The 17,402-nt window shown below is 41.8% G+C and overlaps 1 protein-coding gene across 1 annotated transcript; it reads left to right on the top strand.

Annotated features, from left to right (window-relative positions):
* Nucleotides 1-146: 146 nt before the first annotated feature.
* LOC138441660 (olfactory receptor 10H2-like) lies at nucleotides 147-1,097 on the top strand. The gene has a single exon (XM_069592758.1). It carries the CDS (start codon nucleotides 147-149, stop codon nucleotides 1,095-1,097), a length of 951 nt encoding a protein of 316 aa, XP_069448859.1.
* Nucleotides 1,098-17,402: the final 16,305 nt, after the last annotated feature.

Genomic DNA, 17,402 nt, shown 5'->3' with positions numbered 1-17,402 from the left:
CATTTTGCAGACGGATTAACTATGACTTGAAGAGGTGAAGGAGCCTCTCCAGGAAGTCCACCTCCCCACCAGGTAGGGCTCATTAGAGACTGTAAATTCCTTCCCACTGGGTCTTCTTCACTTTCTCCTCAAGCAGGTATGCTGCCATGTTGGGGCTAAACTACACCTCCGTGTCTGAATTCATCCTCATCGGCTTCTCCACCTTCCCTCAGCATCTCCTGCCCGTCTTCTTCCTGCTCTTCCTGCTGATGTACCTGTTCACGCTGCTGGGGAACCTGCTCATCATGGCCACTGTCTGGAGCGAGCGCAGCCTCCACACCCCCATGTACCTCTTCCTATGCGCCCTCTCCACCTCCGAGGTCCTCTACACCTTCGCCATCATCCCGCGCATGCTGGCCGACCTGCTCTCCACCGACCGCTCCATCTCCTTCAGGGCCTGTGCCAGCCAGATGCTCTTCTTCTTCACGCCCGGCTTCACCCACTCCTTCCTGCTCACCGTCATGGGCTACGACCGCTACGTGGCCATCTGCCACCCCCTGCGCTACAACGTGCTCATGAGCCCCCGGGGCTGCGCCTGCCTGGTGGCCTGGTCCTGGGCTGGAGGCTTATTTATTGGGTTGCTGGTGACATCTGCCGTTTTCCACCTCCCCTTCTGTGGTCTCAATGAGGTTCACCATTTCTTATGTCATGTGCCTCCACTACTGAAGTTAGCCTGTGGAAATAATGTACCAGGAGTGGCCCTGGGGGTGGGCGTTGTGTGTACCACGGCTCTGCTGGGTTGCTTTCTCCTCATCCTCCTCTCTTATGCTTTCATTGTGGCCGCCATCTTGAGGATCCCTTCAGCTGAGGGCCGGCACAAAGCCTTCTCCACGTGTGCGTCTCATCTTATTGTAGTCATTGTGCACTATAGCTTCGCCTCTGTCATCTACCTCAAGCCCAAGGGTCTCTACTCTGAGGAAGGCAATACTCTGATGGCCATCACCTACACAGTCCTCACTCCCTTCCTCAGCCCGATAATCTTCAGTCTCAGGAACAAGGAGCTGAAGATTGGCATTAAGAAGACCTTCCTCAGCAAACTCTACCCCTCCAGCATCTGAGTGGCCAGGGTGGAGGTGGTCAGGATATGGCGGGATGACCATCAGTAGGTTGTTAATAATGACTACCTTGTATGATTGGGGTGTGTGTGTGTGTGTGTGTGTGTGTGTGTGTGTGTGTGTGTGTGTGTGTATGACAGCACTCATCACATAGTAAGTGCTCAATAAATATTAACTTATTTTTCCTCCCTTGGTCTGTGTGTCTGATATTAGTTTTACTTTTAATCAAATAGTTTTATTGAGATATAATTTATGTACTATACAATTCAACCATGTACACAATTCAAATGCTCTTCATTATATGCATAAACAGTGGTTACCACAATCAATTAAAAATATTTTTGTCACTCAAGAAAGAAACCCATACACTGTGAGTTTTCATCAGTAACTTCCTTTTTCCTCCCAACGCACTTACCCCTAACTCTGGGAGATAAAACCAGTCAATCCTAAAGGAAATCAACTCTAAATATTCATTGGAAGGACAGACACTGAAGCTGAAGCTCCAATACCTGATGTGAAGAACTGACTCATTGGAAAAGACCCTGATGCTGGGAAAGGTTGAGGCAGGAGGAGAAGGGGGCAACAGAAGATGAGATGGTTGATGGCATCACTGACTCAGTGGACAGATGCTTAGTCAGTCAGTCATGTCCAACTCTTTGTGACTCCATGGACTGTATCCCACCAGGCTCCTCTGTCCATGGGGATTCTCCAGGCAATAATACTGGAGTGCGTTGCCATACCCTCCTCCAGGGAGTCTTCCCAACCAAGGGATTGAACCCAAGTCTCTCACATTGAAGGTGGATTCTTTACTGACTGAGCCACCAGGGAAGCCCATGGACAAGAGTTTGAGAAAACTCTGAGAGATAAAGGACAGGGCAGTTTGGCATGGTGCAGTCCATAGGATAGCAAAGAGCTGGACATGACTTAGTGACTGAACAGGAAATCACTTACTTTTTCCTGTCCCACTTTGCCTATTCTGGATATTTTGTATAAATGGAATCATACATTCAGTTCACTTCACTTCAGTCACTCAGTCGTGTCCGACTCTTCATGACCCCATGAACTGCAGCACGCCAGGTCTCCCTGTCCATCACCAACTCCCGGAGTTTACCCAAACTCGTCTCTATTGAGTTGGTGATGCCATCCAACCATCTCATCCTTGTCATCTCCTTCTTCTCCTGCCTTCAGTCTTTCCCAGCATCAGGGTCTTTTCAAATGAGTCAGCTCTTCACACCAGCTGGCCAAAGTATTGGAAGTTCAGCTTCAACATCAGTCCTTCCAATGAACACTCAGGACTGATCTCCTTTAGGATGGACCAGTTGGATCTCCTTGCATTCCAAGGGACTTTCAAGAGTCTTCTCCAAAACCACAGTTCAGAAGCATCAATTCTTTGGCACTCAGCTTTCTTCACAGTTGGACTGTGAAGTCCAACTCTCACATCCATACATGACTACTGGAAAAACCATAGCTTTGACTAGACAGACCTTTGTTGGCAAAGTAATGTCTCTGCTTTTGAATATGCTATCTAGATTGGTCATAACTTTCCTCCCAAGGAGTAAGCGTCTTTTAATTTCATTGCTGCAATCATCATCTGCAGTGATTTTGGAGCCCCAGAAAATAAAGTCTGACACTGTTTCCACTGTTTCCCCATCTATTTCCCATGAAGTGATGGGACCAGATGCCATGATCTTAGTTTTCTGAACGCTGAGCTTTAAGCCAACTTTTTCGCTCTCCTCTTTCACTTTCATCAAGAGGCTTTTTAGTTCCTCTTCACTTTCTGCCATTAGGGTGGTGTCATCTGCATATCTGAGGTTACTGATATTTCTCCCAGAAATCTTCATTCCAGATTGTGCTTCATCCACCCCAGCGTTTCTCATGATCCACTCTGCCTATAAGGTAAATAAGCAGGGTGACAATATACAGCCTTGACGTACTCCTTTTCCTATTTGAAACCAGTCTGTTGTCCCACGTCCAGTTCTAACTGTTGCTTCCTGACCTACATAAGGTTCTTCAATATTGTAAAATGTATCAGAACTTGATTCCTTTATATTGCTAAATAGTATTCCACTGTACAAATAGACTGCATTTCACCTATCCATCTATTCATCATTTGATGAACATTTCAGTGTTTCTACCCTTTCGTATTTTTAGCAATGCTGCTATAAACATTTGCATACAAGTTTTTTCTTGAACATATGGTTTCATTTTTGTGTTGTATGTATGAAGGGATGGAGTTTCTGGGTCAAATTGTAACACTGTATTTAGAAACTTCCAAATTTTTTAGAAATTTTTTTTAGAAACTTCCAAAGTGGCTGAACCATTTTAAGTTTCCACCAGCAATGTAGCAGGGTTCAATTTCTCCACATCCTTGTCAACACTTGTTATCAGTCTTGTTGATTATAGCTATTTTATGTGACTCTTTGTTTTTCTCTTGCTGCCTTTAGAATTCTCTCTGTATCATTAACATTTGCCATTTTCATTATAACATGTCTTAATGTGGGACTCTGTGCATTCATCTTTTTTGGGATTCTCTTTGCTTTCTATGTGTGGGATTCCACTTCTTTTTTTTTGGCTTTGGGAAGTTTTCAGCCATGATTTCATCAGGTACTTTTTTTGACCCCCTTTTTCTCTCTTTTTCCTTCTGGGAATGTCTGTAGCCTGTAAAAGGAATGTTGGTATGCTTGACACAGTTACAGAATTTCCAGCATCACATACGTGTACCTCTTCTTGTAGTTATATTCTCATGCCTGTGCTTCTCTGACAAACTGGAGTACCTTCAGAAAAGGAATGAGACCCAATATGTCTCTGCGGTCCTTGTATTGACTGCAGAGCCTGGTCCTTAATATATATGTTGAAGGCCAGAAACATGTCTCTATGAAATATACCAAAATTCTTCGCCTCGCATTCAGTGTTCTATGATCATACTCTTAGAACCCCTTCCACGACTGCTTCCTGTGTCAGGCCCTGTTTGCACATTATTTCATTGAATACTCACAACAATTATGAGGTGTAGTTATGTTTTCACCTCTATGCGCCACCTGAGGAAACTAAGGCTAGGTAAATTTGATAAGGTGCCAAGATCACACAGCTGAATCTGGGTTGAAATGCAGGTGTGTGCATCTACAGCCAGACCATTTAGCTCCTGCAGGAGGCTGTCTTAGGTTACCACTCCTCTCCAAAGTGTGTGTTGGACATGACAGACCAATTGCTACTATCTATTCTATAGGCACTTGACCTTCTGTCCTCCTAAACCAGTCTCTTACCAAAGGGAAAACTGAGGCTCAGAGAAAAACAAGTTACTTGTTCAACTTCACGACACTGGTTCCAGAATCTAATCACAGGTTGTTGCAGACAATTAAGGATACTCTCCCTCAAAGAGAGAGAGCCAACCATGGGCTGGGCATAGAGAGGTGGTGCCCTGGCAGTGGTCAGGGTGGCAGACTTACTATGGGAACTAAACCTGAATTCTTCCTCTTTCATTCTGTGAATCTAGTGAGGTTAACTTTCCTGAGATGTGATTGGAGTATTCCCTTTGGAATTTTAGGTGTTAAATAGATTGGATTCCAGTTTTGTGGTGGGGAGGGGAAATATATATATATATATATATATATATATATATATATATATATATATATATATATAATCCTGGAGCCAAGAAATGAATGTTTCTGCATCAGGATACCTTTGTCTTTTCACAAAAGTGTGAACACTGGGGACAAAAAGCATCCAAGAATCTAAAGACTGCACCAAGATGCTCCATTGTGGTCCCTACCATAGCTTCCTGCAGAATGAGGTGGATGAAACTGGAGCCAATTATACAGAGTGAAGTAAGCCAGAAAGAAAAACACCAATACAGTATACTAACACATATATATGGAATTTAGAAAGACTGTAAGGATAACCCTGTATGTGAGACAGCAAAAGAGACACAGATGTATAGAACAGTCTTTTGGACTCTGTGGGAGAGGGAGAAGGGAGGGTGGGATGATTTGGGAGAATGGCATTGAAACATGTATAATATCATATAAGAAATGAATCGCCAGTCTAGGTTCAATGCAGGATACAGGATGCTTGGGGCTGGTGCACTGGGATGACCCAGAGAGATGATACAGGGAGGGAGGTGGTAGGGGGGTTCAGGATTGGGAACATGTATATACCTGTGGCGGTTTCATGTTGATGTATGGCAAAACCAATACAGTATTGTAAAATAAAATAAAGTAAAATTTAAAAAAATAATAAAACATTAAGTAATGATCAATTTTAAAGTAAAAAAAAAGAAAGAATGGCCATTTGGACAGGTGGATCCATGAGGAGAAACAGAGGCCCTCCCCAGTCCATGTCTACTCCATCTCTGAGCCTGAAATCTAGGCCTCTTTCTTCTCTGGCCTTTGTGTACCAGAGGCATCAGTAAAGAGTGAGTTCATGGAACCCAGCAATTTTTTGTTGACAGAATGACTGGCTCTCCCTCAGCTTCTCTCTGGATTTCTGCTGAGCTGAGGAAACTTGCCACCAATGTACACAGGTGAGCCATGTGGTGTTTTCCCAAATATCTAGATCCAGGGCGATCTGGGCATACATAGAACTCAGATGAGAGTGATGGCAGGACTGCCTCAGTCTGTATTGAACTCTGCCTTAATCTACTACCTGTCGAGCCTCTTAGTGGCCTATTTTTGAGCCTCAAAGAAATTATTCTAAGACGTCTTTCAGGCCGAGTTCTTCCCTCCCCATCTATGCTCAGCACACGTTTCCTCAGACTGCTCCCTTTGCCTTGAATGCCATCACAACATTGCTTACGAAACTCTTCTTTGTCCTTCAAAGTGCTCCAGGTTAAATTATGCCTCTTCTATGAACTCACTTCGATGATCTTATCTCTCTATATCCTCACAGCATTTGCCCTTATTTAGTCATCCATATAGTTAACAAGGACTTCCCAGGTGGTACAATGGTAAAGAATCCACCTCCCAATACAAGAGATGCAAGAGAAGCACATTCAATCCCTGGGTTGAGAACCTCCCTGGGGGCAGGAAATGGCAACCCACTCCATTATTCTTTGCCGGGGTAATTCGAAGGGGAGATGGAGTTGGCGTCCTAGGAAAAGCTATTTAATTAGAAATATAAAGAGAGATTAGAGAAGAATAGTGTAGTAGGAAAATTAGTGGAGAAAAAGAGGCTAAATAACTTGGTTTCCGTGGAATACCAATAAAACTCCAAGACAAGGAATTTGCACCATCTACGTAGGCCATCGGCACCCACTTGAATAGCGGAGGGTGCCCCGCCTTGGGCTCCCTCTCACATGGGTCTTAGAAGCCAGGGCAAGTAAGTAGACATGGCGAGCATCCACGCTCCAGATGGGAATACAGCTAGAAGGGGAAAGAAAGAATGACATGGGGGAATCAGTCTTTCTAGAAGCTTATCCGTTTTCTTTATTTTCAGGTTTGCTCATATACTTTTTGTTATACATAGGGATGAATACAGAGTCACGCGGGGTCAGCAGACCTGACCTTTATCAAAATCAGGTGGTTCATATAAATGTATACAAAGGTCTTAGGGATTTTACATCATCTTCTGGCCATGAGGCCCGCTGACGTTCTATGGCCCTTTCTGATAACGGTCAGTCAACCAGAAAACTTATTTTTTCCAGGGGTGATTTTTTTCTTAAACCAGGCACCAGCCTTCGAAGGCACCAGATAAAGTTGCATTCCTATAGGGTGAGGGTGCAGGGGGTTATAATCAAGAAAAGGAATTTACTTAGCCTAAGGTTTAACATGATTAATCTTAAAGGTTATTACTTATTTCTCCTATATGCTAGTTATATTCATTATAAGGTCAGGGAATATGGAGATTTAGCAGCAAATATTGGCTCACCAAATGAAAAACCCTTCACCAATATAATTTCTAATCAACCCACTATACTATACTAATAATTTTCTAACTTCTCAAAAGAATCTGTATTTAGAAAGTTTTAAAGCATCTCGTGGCTCTCACGGTTGGGAGGCTGTAAACAATCACATGTGGCTGGACAAACCTGCTCAGGCAGGCTAGAGAACCTTCAGAGGAGTTTGTAAGTTGAAACACTCTTGTCATGCCCAGGAATTTTTATTGACTGGAGCTGCAAGTTAACTCCTTCTCTGAGAGAGGTGGTGGGGGGCAGCCCCCCTTAAAGTCAGAGGTGTAGGTGAGAGCATAAAACAGTACAGTAGGCAGACTCTGGTTTGGGGAGTAGATGCTCGGGAACAGGGTTCTCCTGAGGCTCAATCCTGCCTTTGCGTAATGCCGAACCTCCTTCCTCATGACTTTTGCCATGGGCGGAGTTCCTCACGCTGGCTCCCGGCAATTCTTGCCTAGGAAATTCCATGGACAGAGGAACCTGCTGGGCTACAGTCAATGGGGTTGCAAAGAGTCAGACATGACTGAGCACACACACACAAAATCAACAAAAGTGTATCCAGTGCTTGTTTTATATGAAAATGACCAGTAATGACCAAGAACAGAGTGGTCTCTGCACTCACTTTCTTATGGCTCAATGTGGAAGCTGTTATGTAATCAAAGATAACAACACAAAGAGGTCAGAGGTGTTACAAAGAATCGGATGTGACTGAGTGTGCATGCACACACAGACATACACACAATAAACCCAGCCAAGTGGGATAGATTCCCTGGTGGCTCAGACAGTAAAGAGTCTGTCTGCAATGCAGGAGACCAGGGTTCAATCCCTAGGTTGGGAAGATGCCCTGGAGAAGGAAGTGGACAACCCACTCCAGCATTCTTGCCTGGAAAATCCCATGGATGGAGGAGCCTGACAGCATTGCAAAGAGTCCAAAACTACTGAGCAACTTCACTTTCTTTCTTTATGGGAGAAGTGAGGAACTTTCATGCCCTCTATGGATGCACCACTCTACTAGAACCTCCAGGTGTTCACCAAACTGGAAGCTCTCCCATTCTGTTGTTTAAGGGGTTTTTAATGGAGTTTTCATCCCAGAGTTATGACTGGCCATTGTTAATTAACAAGAGTTAATTAAGAGTTAGATCATTGGCCATTGGTAATTAACTCAATCTCCAGCCCTGGAGGTCCAGGGAGTAGGGCAGACAGTCCCAATACTTTAATCTGACCTTAGTCTTTTCTGAAAGCATCTGCCTTCCTGAAGCTACTTAGGGGCCACCTGCTATCGGTCATCTCATCAGCATAATAAAGATACTCTTATCACTCCTGAGACACAAATTGTGTCAGGACAAAGTGTTAAGAATCACGGACAAGGAGCAAAGATCACATATTTATCTTTTATCATAGTGTGTGTGTGTGTGTGTGTGCATGTGTGTGCGTGTGTGCATGCACGTGTGTGCACTCAGTCACTCCAGTCGTGTCTGACTTTTTGCAACCCCATGAACTGTAGCCCTCCAGGCTCCTCTATCCATGAGATTTCCTGGACAAGAACACTGGAGTGGGTTGCCATTTCCTTCTTCAAGGGATCTGCCTGACCCAGTGATCGAACTCGCGTCTTCTGCACCTCCTGCATGAGCAGGTAGATTTTTTACCACTGCACCACCTGGAGGCATGTGTGATTGTTAGATTTTCTGGCTTGGATCACCAAAGAACAGGGTAAGGGACAACTTGATGGAGAAGAGAGGGGAGGCTTTCCAGCTTGGCTAGAAGAAATTGAGTACATGCACTACCCAAGAGAAATCACTCTCCACGATTCAGGTCCAAACCATCCTTATTTTGAGATATGTTCCAATTGCCCTTATCCAGGGGCACAGCCCTGGACTCTCACTCTGAGCTCCTCCAGCTCCTGACTTTGCTCTGACCCTACCTTGAAGCCAAGAGATTGAGAGCATTTGTATCCAGCCCTGCATCCCTCAATACTGGGAGCTCCTCAGCCCTCAGGAGGGGATGCAACCTCCCTGGGCAGAGACAGGCAGCAAGGAGTCTGTTGTGTGTGGATAGTTGAAGGAGGAGATAGACTGCAGATCCCAGAAGGCCTCCTGAGATCCCTCCCAGCCCCTCAGACCCTGAGGACTGCCCATTCAGACTGGTTTCATGCAAGGCTCTTGGGAACAGCCTGCTTGGCAGCCTTCAGCAGGGATAAAGCACACTGTATCAGGTGCAGGAGCCCTTAGATCTGACCCCACACCTGCCTGTGGATGCCGCTGACAGCAACAAGCAGGAGAATTTCTTCTACCCTTCCTTGCTGGGTGTTTCTTGGAAGAGGCAACTCCAGCAGAGGAAGACCAGCAGAGAAAGGGTAGGAGGGAAGGATAATTCAATTGTGGGTGGCGCTGTTCAGCCTGAAGATGAGATCAGTGATGGGGGGATGGATAATACAAGAGGATCTTAGTTTTGGAATGTTTCTGGTGGTCTTCTCAGTTTGCCCACTCTGGGTCCCTGATTTTCATTTAGCCTTTGTGCCCTTTGTAGCTTTTAGGTCAGTAGTTCTTAGCCCAGGGCCATTCTCTCCCACGGTGGATACTTGGATATATCTGGAGCAGTTTTGATTGTCACGACTTACAGTGGGGAGGGAATGCTGCTGGTATCTGGTGGGTGGGGCCAGGGGTGCTGCTAAACATTGTGCAATGAAAAGGACAGTCAAAGCATGATCTGCTCCCAAATATCACCAGTGCTGAGGCTGAGAAATCTCTCTGTAGACATGTCTTGTCTCTGTTGTTGTGTCCTAGGCTGGCCCCTGTGAACCTGAGGGAGAGGCTCTGAGGGAGACAGGTGTGAGCTGGATGCATTCCTGTGATGTGTGTGATATGTGAGCCATTTTCTGTAAGACCAGAGAGGAGACAGAATTCTGTTCACCTGTCAGAGGAGTTGGGAGAGCTCAGCCTCAAGAATCATAGCTGTTTCACCAGCAGGAGGTAAGAAGGTCAACTCTAACCATGATGCATGGGCTGCAGGAGAAAGCGGAGGTTGAGTCAGTCTCTTGGGTGGAATTGCATTGTATGGTTAATGCAGATACTAAGTACTCCACTGGTGGACTCCCCTGGTGACTTAGATGGTAAAGAATATGCCTGCAGTGCAGGAGACCAGGGTTCAATCCCTGGGTTGGGAAGATCCCCGGGGGAAGGAAATGGCAACCTACTCCAATATTCTTGTCTGGAGAAGTCCACGGACAGAGGAGCCTGGCAGACTTCAGTCCATGGGGTTGCAAAGAGTCAGACATGACTGAGCAACTAACACACACAAGTTTTCCACTGGGTTCAGAGACTGTGAGTTTAGAATGGGGCCAATGGGTGCTATCTGGTGCAGAATGACAGTAAGCCAACTCAGAAGAAGGTTCACAGTCTCAAAGTCAGTGATAACTACATCTATTAGGTAACCTGAGCCCTTTATGTGAATTATCGCATACCCACTGAAGGCTGTTCTCTGTGTACCCATCATTTTCATTTGGGGTAAGGAGGCTCAGAGATGTCAAGTTCCTTCTCGAAGATACACAGTGGGAACTGAGATTTGAACCCTGGGTCTGATGACTGCATACCTTGTGTATGGTTTGGAAAATTCTTTCTGGAAGCCAGAGTGGAGTGAGAGCAGAGGAGGGGATATAGGAGGAGCCTGCTGTGGTCCAGGAGAGAGAAGATGGAACCATAAGGATGGAGAGGAGTGGGAGAAACCCAGAACTGTTCAGTTAGAAAGGAGAATGCTGAGTGACTTGAGGAATAAAGCACGGAAGGCAGGTGGCACCTGTGTCTTAGTTTCTGGGTGGGATGCTTAGGTGGTCAGAAGACTGTTTTTTTGTCATAAATACATCTTCCTTGCTCCATAGAGTATCCTCATTCCAGCTAAGTTTCTTAATATCCTAGAGATTCTGTGTCCTCCAAATTCTAGGCTGATCCCTGCTGTGGGGAATAGATAGATAATGAAGTTGCTCAGTCGTGTCTGACTCTTTGCAACCCCATGAACAGTAGCCAACCAGGCTCCTCTGTCCATGGGATTTTCCAGGCAAGAATACTGGAGTGGGTTGCCATTTCCTTCTCCAGGGGATCTTCCCAACCTAGGAATCGAACCTGGGTCTCCCGCGTTGTAGGCAGATGCTTTACCGTCTGAGCCACCAGGGAAGTCATTTAACCCACTGTGGGCATACTTACAGACAATATTCTAATAAGACAACTAGCAGCAGCAATAATGAGGGGGAAGCAGGGGGTCCCTGTCCCAGAACCAAGAAGTTCAGGATCTCTGGGTAGCAACATAGCTCAAATTATTCATAAAAATATATACCTAAAATTTTTGGATGGAATTTAGGTGCAGAGCTTTAAGTCAATGATACTTTAGTTTTCAGCATTTGAATAGCATTTGTTTGCATAAGATCTTTCCTGTATTATATATTCCCTTTCACCCCATTTCCTTTTTTTTGCCAATCATTTAAAAATATTTCATACATACTCTTCAATTTGCATATATGTGTATTTTTTACACTTTTGTATTGCTTTCTATATGCATATTTCTTCAAATCAATTTTTAAATTAATGGGCTTTATTTTATTAGAGGAATTTTAAGTTTATAGAAAAGATGATCAGATCATATAGCAGGTTTCCCACTTACCTCCTCTCCAAACACACATTTTTCTCCATTTCTACACCTTGCAACTGTGTGGTACATTTTTTACAATTGATGAACTAGTATAATACATTGTAGTTAACCAAAGTTCAAGTTTACATTAAATTTCATTCTTTGTGTGGTATGTTCTATGGGTTGTGACAAATGTGTGATGATATATACCCACTGTTCCAGTTTCATGAATTGTTTCATGCACTATATTTTTAATATGCCCAAATGGAATTATGGTAGAGAGTTCATCACAGGTTGTTTTTTTTCTTATTCACTCAATATTATTTTAAAAATTCATTGACATTGCTATATGTACCTCTAACATCTGCTGGGGTTTCAATGCTTTCATCCACCCCAGCTTACATGTTCTCACCCCAGTATGGATAAGCAGACTTGTCCAGTTCCCACACTAAAGCAATGCTACAAGGAACAACTTTACATGCTTGCCTATAAGAAGGTATGAGAAATCAAGATAGCTGCTTAGGACCAAATTTGCTAGCATACAGAATATGTACATTCTGAGTTTTCACCATTATACATTCTCAACAGCATGGTTGAAAAAATTCTTTCTCCCTATAGTCCAATCAAAGTCCAATCAACATGGCATTTTCTACTTTTGAAAATTGAATAGGCATATTGGAAAATCCCATTGCTGTCTTCTTTCTTCTCTCTCTCTTCCTCCTTCCCTTTCCCTTTTTACTGAGCTTTTTCATTTCTGTGGGTGACTTCCTGTGTGGTTTCTCTGCCCATATCCTTTCCTCATCTCTGTATTCCTACATCTTCATTCTTCGAAAGAGTCATTTCTTGTCAGTTTTGTTGTTTAGTTGCTAAGTCATATTTGACTCTGCAACCCCATGGACTGTCGCCCACCAAGTTCCTCTGTGTATGGGATTTCCCAGACAGGAATACTGGAGCAGGTTGCCATTTCCTTCTCCAGGGGATTTTCCCAACCCAGGGATTGAACCAGTGTCTTCTGCGTTGGCAGGCAGATTCTTTCCTGCTGAGCCACCAGGGAATTCCTGGTGTAATTCTAATAAATAAAGTCTAATAACTTTATCTAGGGTATCCTTTAATACTTCTTAATTTTGGTGTTTTCATATCATTTTAAAAAATCACCTTAATGTTTATGTTTTAGAAACTCAACGATATTCTTTTCTTTCACTTCTAACAACCTTATAGTTTATGTGTTATATTTATATCTTATGGATTTACCTTCACATGTAGTCTTGGGCAGAAATTCAAATTTGCTTTGCTTCATAGCATGAAGAGGTTTTGTTCCACAAACTAGAAAACAATCTATCTTTTCCCTTTGAGTTGTGCTGCCACCTTTAACGTCTGTCAGGATGTGAATAATAAAGGGATATCTTCTGAGATATTTAATCAATCTAATCAGTATCTATGTCTATTCAAGGATTACACTTTAAAAAACGATTTTGAATCTACAGGGCTTCTCATGACATAAGAGGGCATATAAGTCTTCTATTTACTCCATTTTTATAAGATTAGTATAGTTTTTTACTTTTTTTGCCTACACTGGGTCTTCCTGTCTGTGCGCAGGCTTTCTCCAGCTGCGGTGAGCTGGGAATACTCTCCAGTTGCAGCACGCGGGCCTCCCATTTCTGTGGCTTCTCTTGTTCACAGCACGGGCTCTAGAGCATGCAGGCTTCAGTAGTTGAGGAGCACAGGCTTAGTTGCCCTGCAGCATGTGGGATCTTCCCGGACCAGGGATTGAATCAGCGTCCTCTGCATTGACAGGCAGATTCCTAACCACTGGACCACCAGGGAAGTCCACTTTTTTTACAAAGGGAATTTTAGGTTAGTTTTTATCAAATTCACAGTCAGTTCACTGGAATTTTAAGTGCAATGGCAGTGATAATATAATTTGGGTAAAATTGACATCATCACAAAATTAGCTCAACTCATCTGAGAGTATCAACTGTTTTCAAATATTCTTATCATCTCCTACATTTTTATTAGTGGTTAAAACTTTTGGTTTTGGGTGCATTGTATGCTTTTCATTAAATTCTAGATATTATATTAGACAAGTTCTCAAAATGACATAAGGATTCCTGGGGGTTCCAGAGATCCTTTTTGTAGCCCATCAGGTCCTTATTTTCCAGTTACAGGTGAGAATGCATTTTCATTAGATACTTCAATTAAAACAGTATATTGCCACAGCCTGAATGAAGATGCAGACATGAGCATCAAGTTGTCTCCTATCAAGGCAGATATCAGGCATATCTGTAAAAATGTAAAACAATGCCATTGTTCTCACTAAATGTTTTTTGCAAATATAATCTCATATAATAAATATGTTGTTACTAATATGAAGGTGAAACAGTTTTATATTATTATTAATGTACTTTGAAAAATTAATTTATTTTAATTGCAGGATAATTACTTTACAGTATAGTATTGTGGTGGTTTTTGCCATGCATCGACATGAATCAGCCATGTGTTCCACCATTCTGAACCCCCTCCCACCTCCCTTCCCACACTAGCTCAATTTTTTAAATATTCTCAGTTGTAATTTTTAATATGGTAAAAGTGATAGTTATTATACCCACCCAAACAAAAATCCTTTAGGGGACCTCAGTAGTTTTTGAACACAATGGAATTGAAGACAGGAATGCTTGAGAGCTATTTCTTTACAGTTAAGTGCCTTATTGGAAGCATTTTCTTACTTTCACCTAAATTCCATGCTTTGAATGATTATTACTGGAGTAACAGTGGGAGAAAAAGTGTGATTTTTGGAAATCGATCTTTTTCTCTGCATCATTGCACTCTCACATTGTTCTTAAATATTTCATCTTGATTCTTTTATCATTTCTGGATAGATGGTCATGTCTCTTCACCTGCTATCCTTATGTATATTTTTTTCTTTTTCTTTCCTTGTAGCACCACTCATGACTTTTAGTTCCATGTTAAAGACCAGCAGAGACAGTGAGTAACCTTGGCTTATTCCTGGTCCTAAAATAATGCATGTAAATGTCCCCAGCTGGTATACTGTTTTGCTAGTTTTATATTTATCTAGTTAAGAAAGTCCCCTTTGACTTCATGTTGCAAAAAAATGTTTTTTAAAAGTCATAAGCTGCTGCCGCTGCTGCTAAGTCGCTTCAGTCATGTCCGACTCTGTGCGACTCCATAGACAGCAGCCCACCAGGCTCCCCCGTCCCTGGGATTCTCCAGGCAAGAACACTGGAGTGGGTTGCCATTTCCTTCTCCAATGCATGAAAGTGAAAAGTGAAAGGGAAGTCTCTTGGTCGTGTCCGAGTCTTCGCGACCCCATGGACTGCAGCCTACCAGGCTCCTCCGTCCATGGGATTTTCCAGGCAGGTACAGGTATATCAAACTGCTATGTTGTACACCTCAAACTAATACAATGTTATATGACAACTGTATCAAAATTTCTACAATTTTAAATGAGTTGAATTTTAGAAACATATTCCTTCCTTAATCTAAATAATAATATGAATATTTTCAGTTTAGGTATGTAATGAATCACATGATAGGTTATCTGACACTGTACCATCTTGTCATTCATGGGATAAACCAACACCACTTGATCACAATTCGCTATATTTACTACCACATTCTATTTGACTTAATGGATTTTTACACTTGCATGGATAGATGAAGTGGGTCCATAATTTGCCTTGTCTTATAAACATTCTCACCTGGTTTTATTAATCGTATCAAGCTTGTATTAACCTGAATGATGAAATGAATTGAACACTTTATTTTTCCCTTTTTTTTTTAATTTTTAGTTTTTTATTTTTTAAATTTTAAAATCTTTAATTCTTACATGCATTCCCAAACATGAACCCCCCTCCCACCTCCCTCCCCAGAACATCTTTCTGGGTCATCCCCATGCACCAGCCCCAAGCATGCTGCATCCTGCGTCAGACATAGACTGGCGATTCAATTCACATGATAGTATACATGTTAGAATGTCATTCTCCCAAATCATCCCACCCTCTCCCTCTCCCTCTGAGTCCAAAAGTCCGTTATACACATCTGTGTCTCTTTCCCTGTCTTGCATACAGGGTCGTCATTGCCATCTTCCTAAATTCCATATATATGTGTTAGTATACTGTATTGGTGTTTTTCTTTCTGGCTTACTTCACTCTGTATAATCGGCTCCAGTTTCATCCATCTCATCAGAACTGATTCAAATGAATTCTTTTTAACGGCTGAGTAATACTCCATTGTGTATATGTACCACAGCTTTCTTATCCATTCATCTGCTGATGGACATCTAGGTTGTTTCCATGTCCTGGCTATTATAAACAGTGCTGCAATGAACATTGGGGTACATGTGTCTCTTTCAATTCTGGTTTCCTCGGTGTGTATGCCCAGAAGTGGGATTGCTGGGTCATAAGGTAGTTCTATTTGCAATTTTTTAAGGAATCTCCACACTGTTCTCCATAGTGGCTGTACTAGTTTGCATTCCCACCAACAGTGTAGGAGGGTTCCCTTTTCTCCACACCCTCTCCAGCATTTATTGCTTGCAGATTTTTGGATCGCAGCCATTCTGACTGGTGTGAAGTGGTACCTCATTGTGGTTTTGATTTGCATTTCTCTAATAATGAGTGATGTTGAGCATCTTTTCATGTGTTTGTTAGCCATCCGTATGTCTTCTTTGGAGAAATGTCTATTTAGTTCTTTGGCCCATTTTTTGATTGGGTCGTTTATTTTTCTGGAGTTGAGCTGCATAAGTTGCTTGTATATTTTTGAGATTAGTTGTTTGTCAGTTGCTTCATTTGCTATTATTTTCTCCCATTCAGATGGCTGTCTTTTCACCTTGCTTATATTTTCCTTTGTTGTGCAGAAGCTTTTAATTTTAATTAGATCCCATTTGTTTATTTTTGCTTTTATTTGTATAAGGTTTTCATCAACTGCTCTTTAAAAATTTATAAGCTCTCACTTGTAAGCCAAGTGGGGCTGATGATTATAGAAAGAGAAGTTCTTTAATTTTTCCTTATATCTTTTTTGAATATCCAGAGTCTTTTTTGTTGCACCAGTTTGGAACTTTATATTTCTGAAAATATGTTAATTTCATGTATTGTTTTAAATTTCTTAACTTATAATTTCTATTTTTATTAATTTTTAATTATCCATAATTTTTCAGTTATTTCCCAATTTTAATTTTAGTTTTCTTATTGTCATCTTTTATTTGTTTCTATCTTATTAATCTTTTTTCATTCACCTGATATTGGCTGTCAGAAGCATAACTTTTTCTGGATAGTTTCTTGATAATTATATGTAGATCTGTAAATGTCCCTCGTTCCCTCATACTATTTTAGCTTAAAATATTCATATTTGATGTTTAAATTATTTAATTATAAATATTTCTTTATTTCATGATTTACTACTGAAACAAAAGCATACTTAATACTGTATTGAGCTTCCTAACTTATGGAATTTCAAAAGCTATTTCTTCTCCATCGATTTCCAAATATAATGCATTGTAATCTATATAATATTTATACTTTGAAGTTGATGGAGGTTTCTCTTGGCCTTCAAACAAATTTCGTTAAAGTCCTCTATGTTCTTGAAAGAAAATGTTTAATCTCTGGTGAGAGGCATAAGTATATTCAGGAGCCTATGTTTGTATGTATTAATTGCATTATAATTCCAAAATTGCACTTCTGAACTCTTAAAATTTCCAACTTAAATTATTTTATCCAACTATCCAAAACTGATTTACCTCTTTGTATTTTATATCCATTTCACTGATGTCACCTGTTTATTACTAATACTCT

The sequence above is a fragment of the Ovis canadensis genome, chromosome 5, assembly GCF_042477335.2.
Source record: "Ovis canadensis isolate MfBH-ARS-UI-01 breed Bighorn chromosome 5, ARS-UI_OviCan_v2, whole genome shotgun sequence".
Classification (NCBI taxonomy): Eukaryota; Metazoa; Chordata; class Mammalia; order Artiodactyla; family Bovidae; genus Ovis; species Ovis canadensis.
The sequence above is the reverse complement of the archived record's forward strand: the minus strand, read 5'-3'. Positions and strand labels throughout refer to the sequence as shown.

What these genes read in the sequence shown, in the direction of transcription:
- LOC138441660 (XM_069592758.1), top strand. Translation starts at nt 147, where the DNA reads ATGTTGGGGCTAAACTACACCTCCGTGTCTGAATTCATCCTCATCGGC.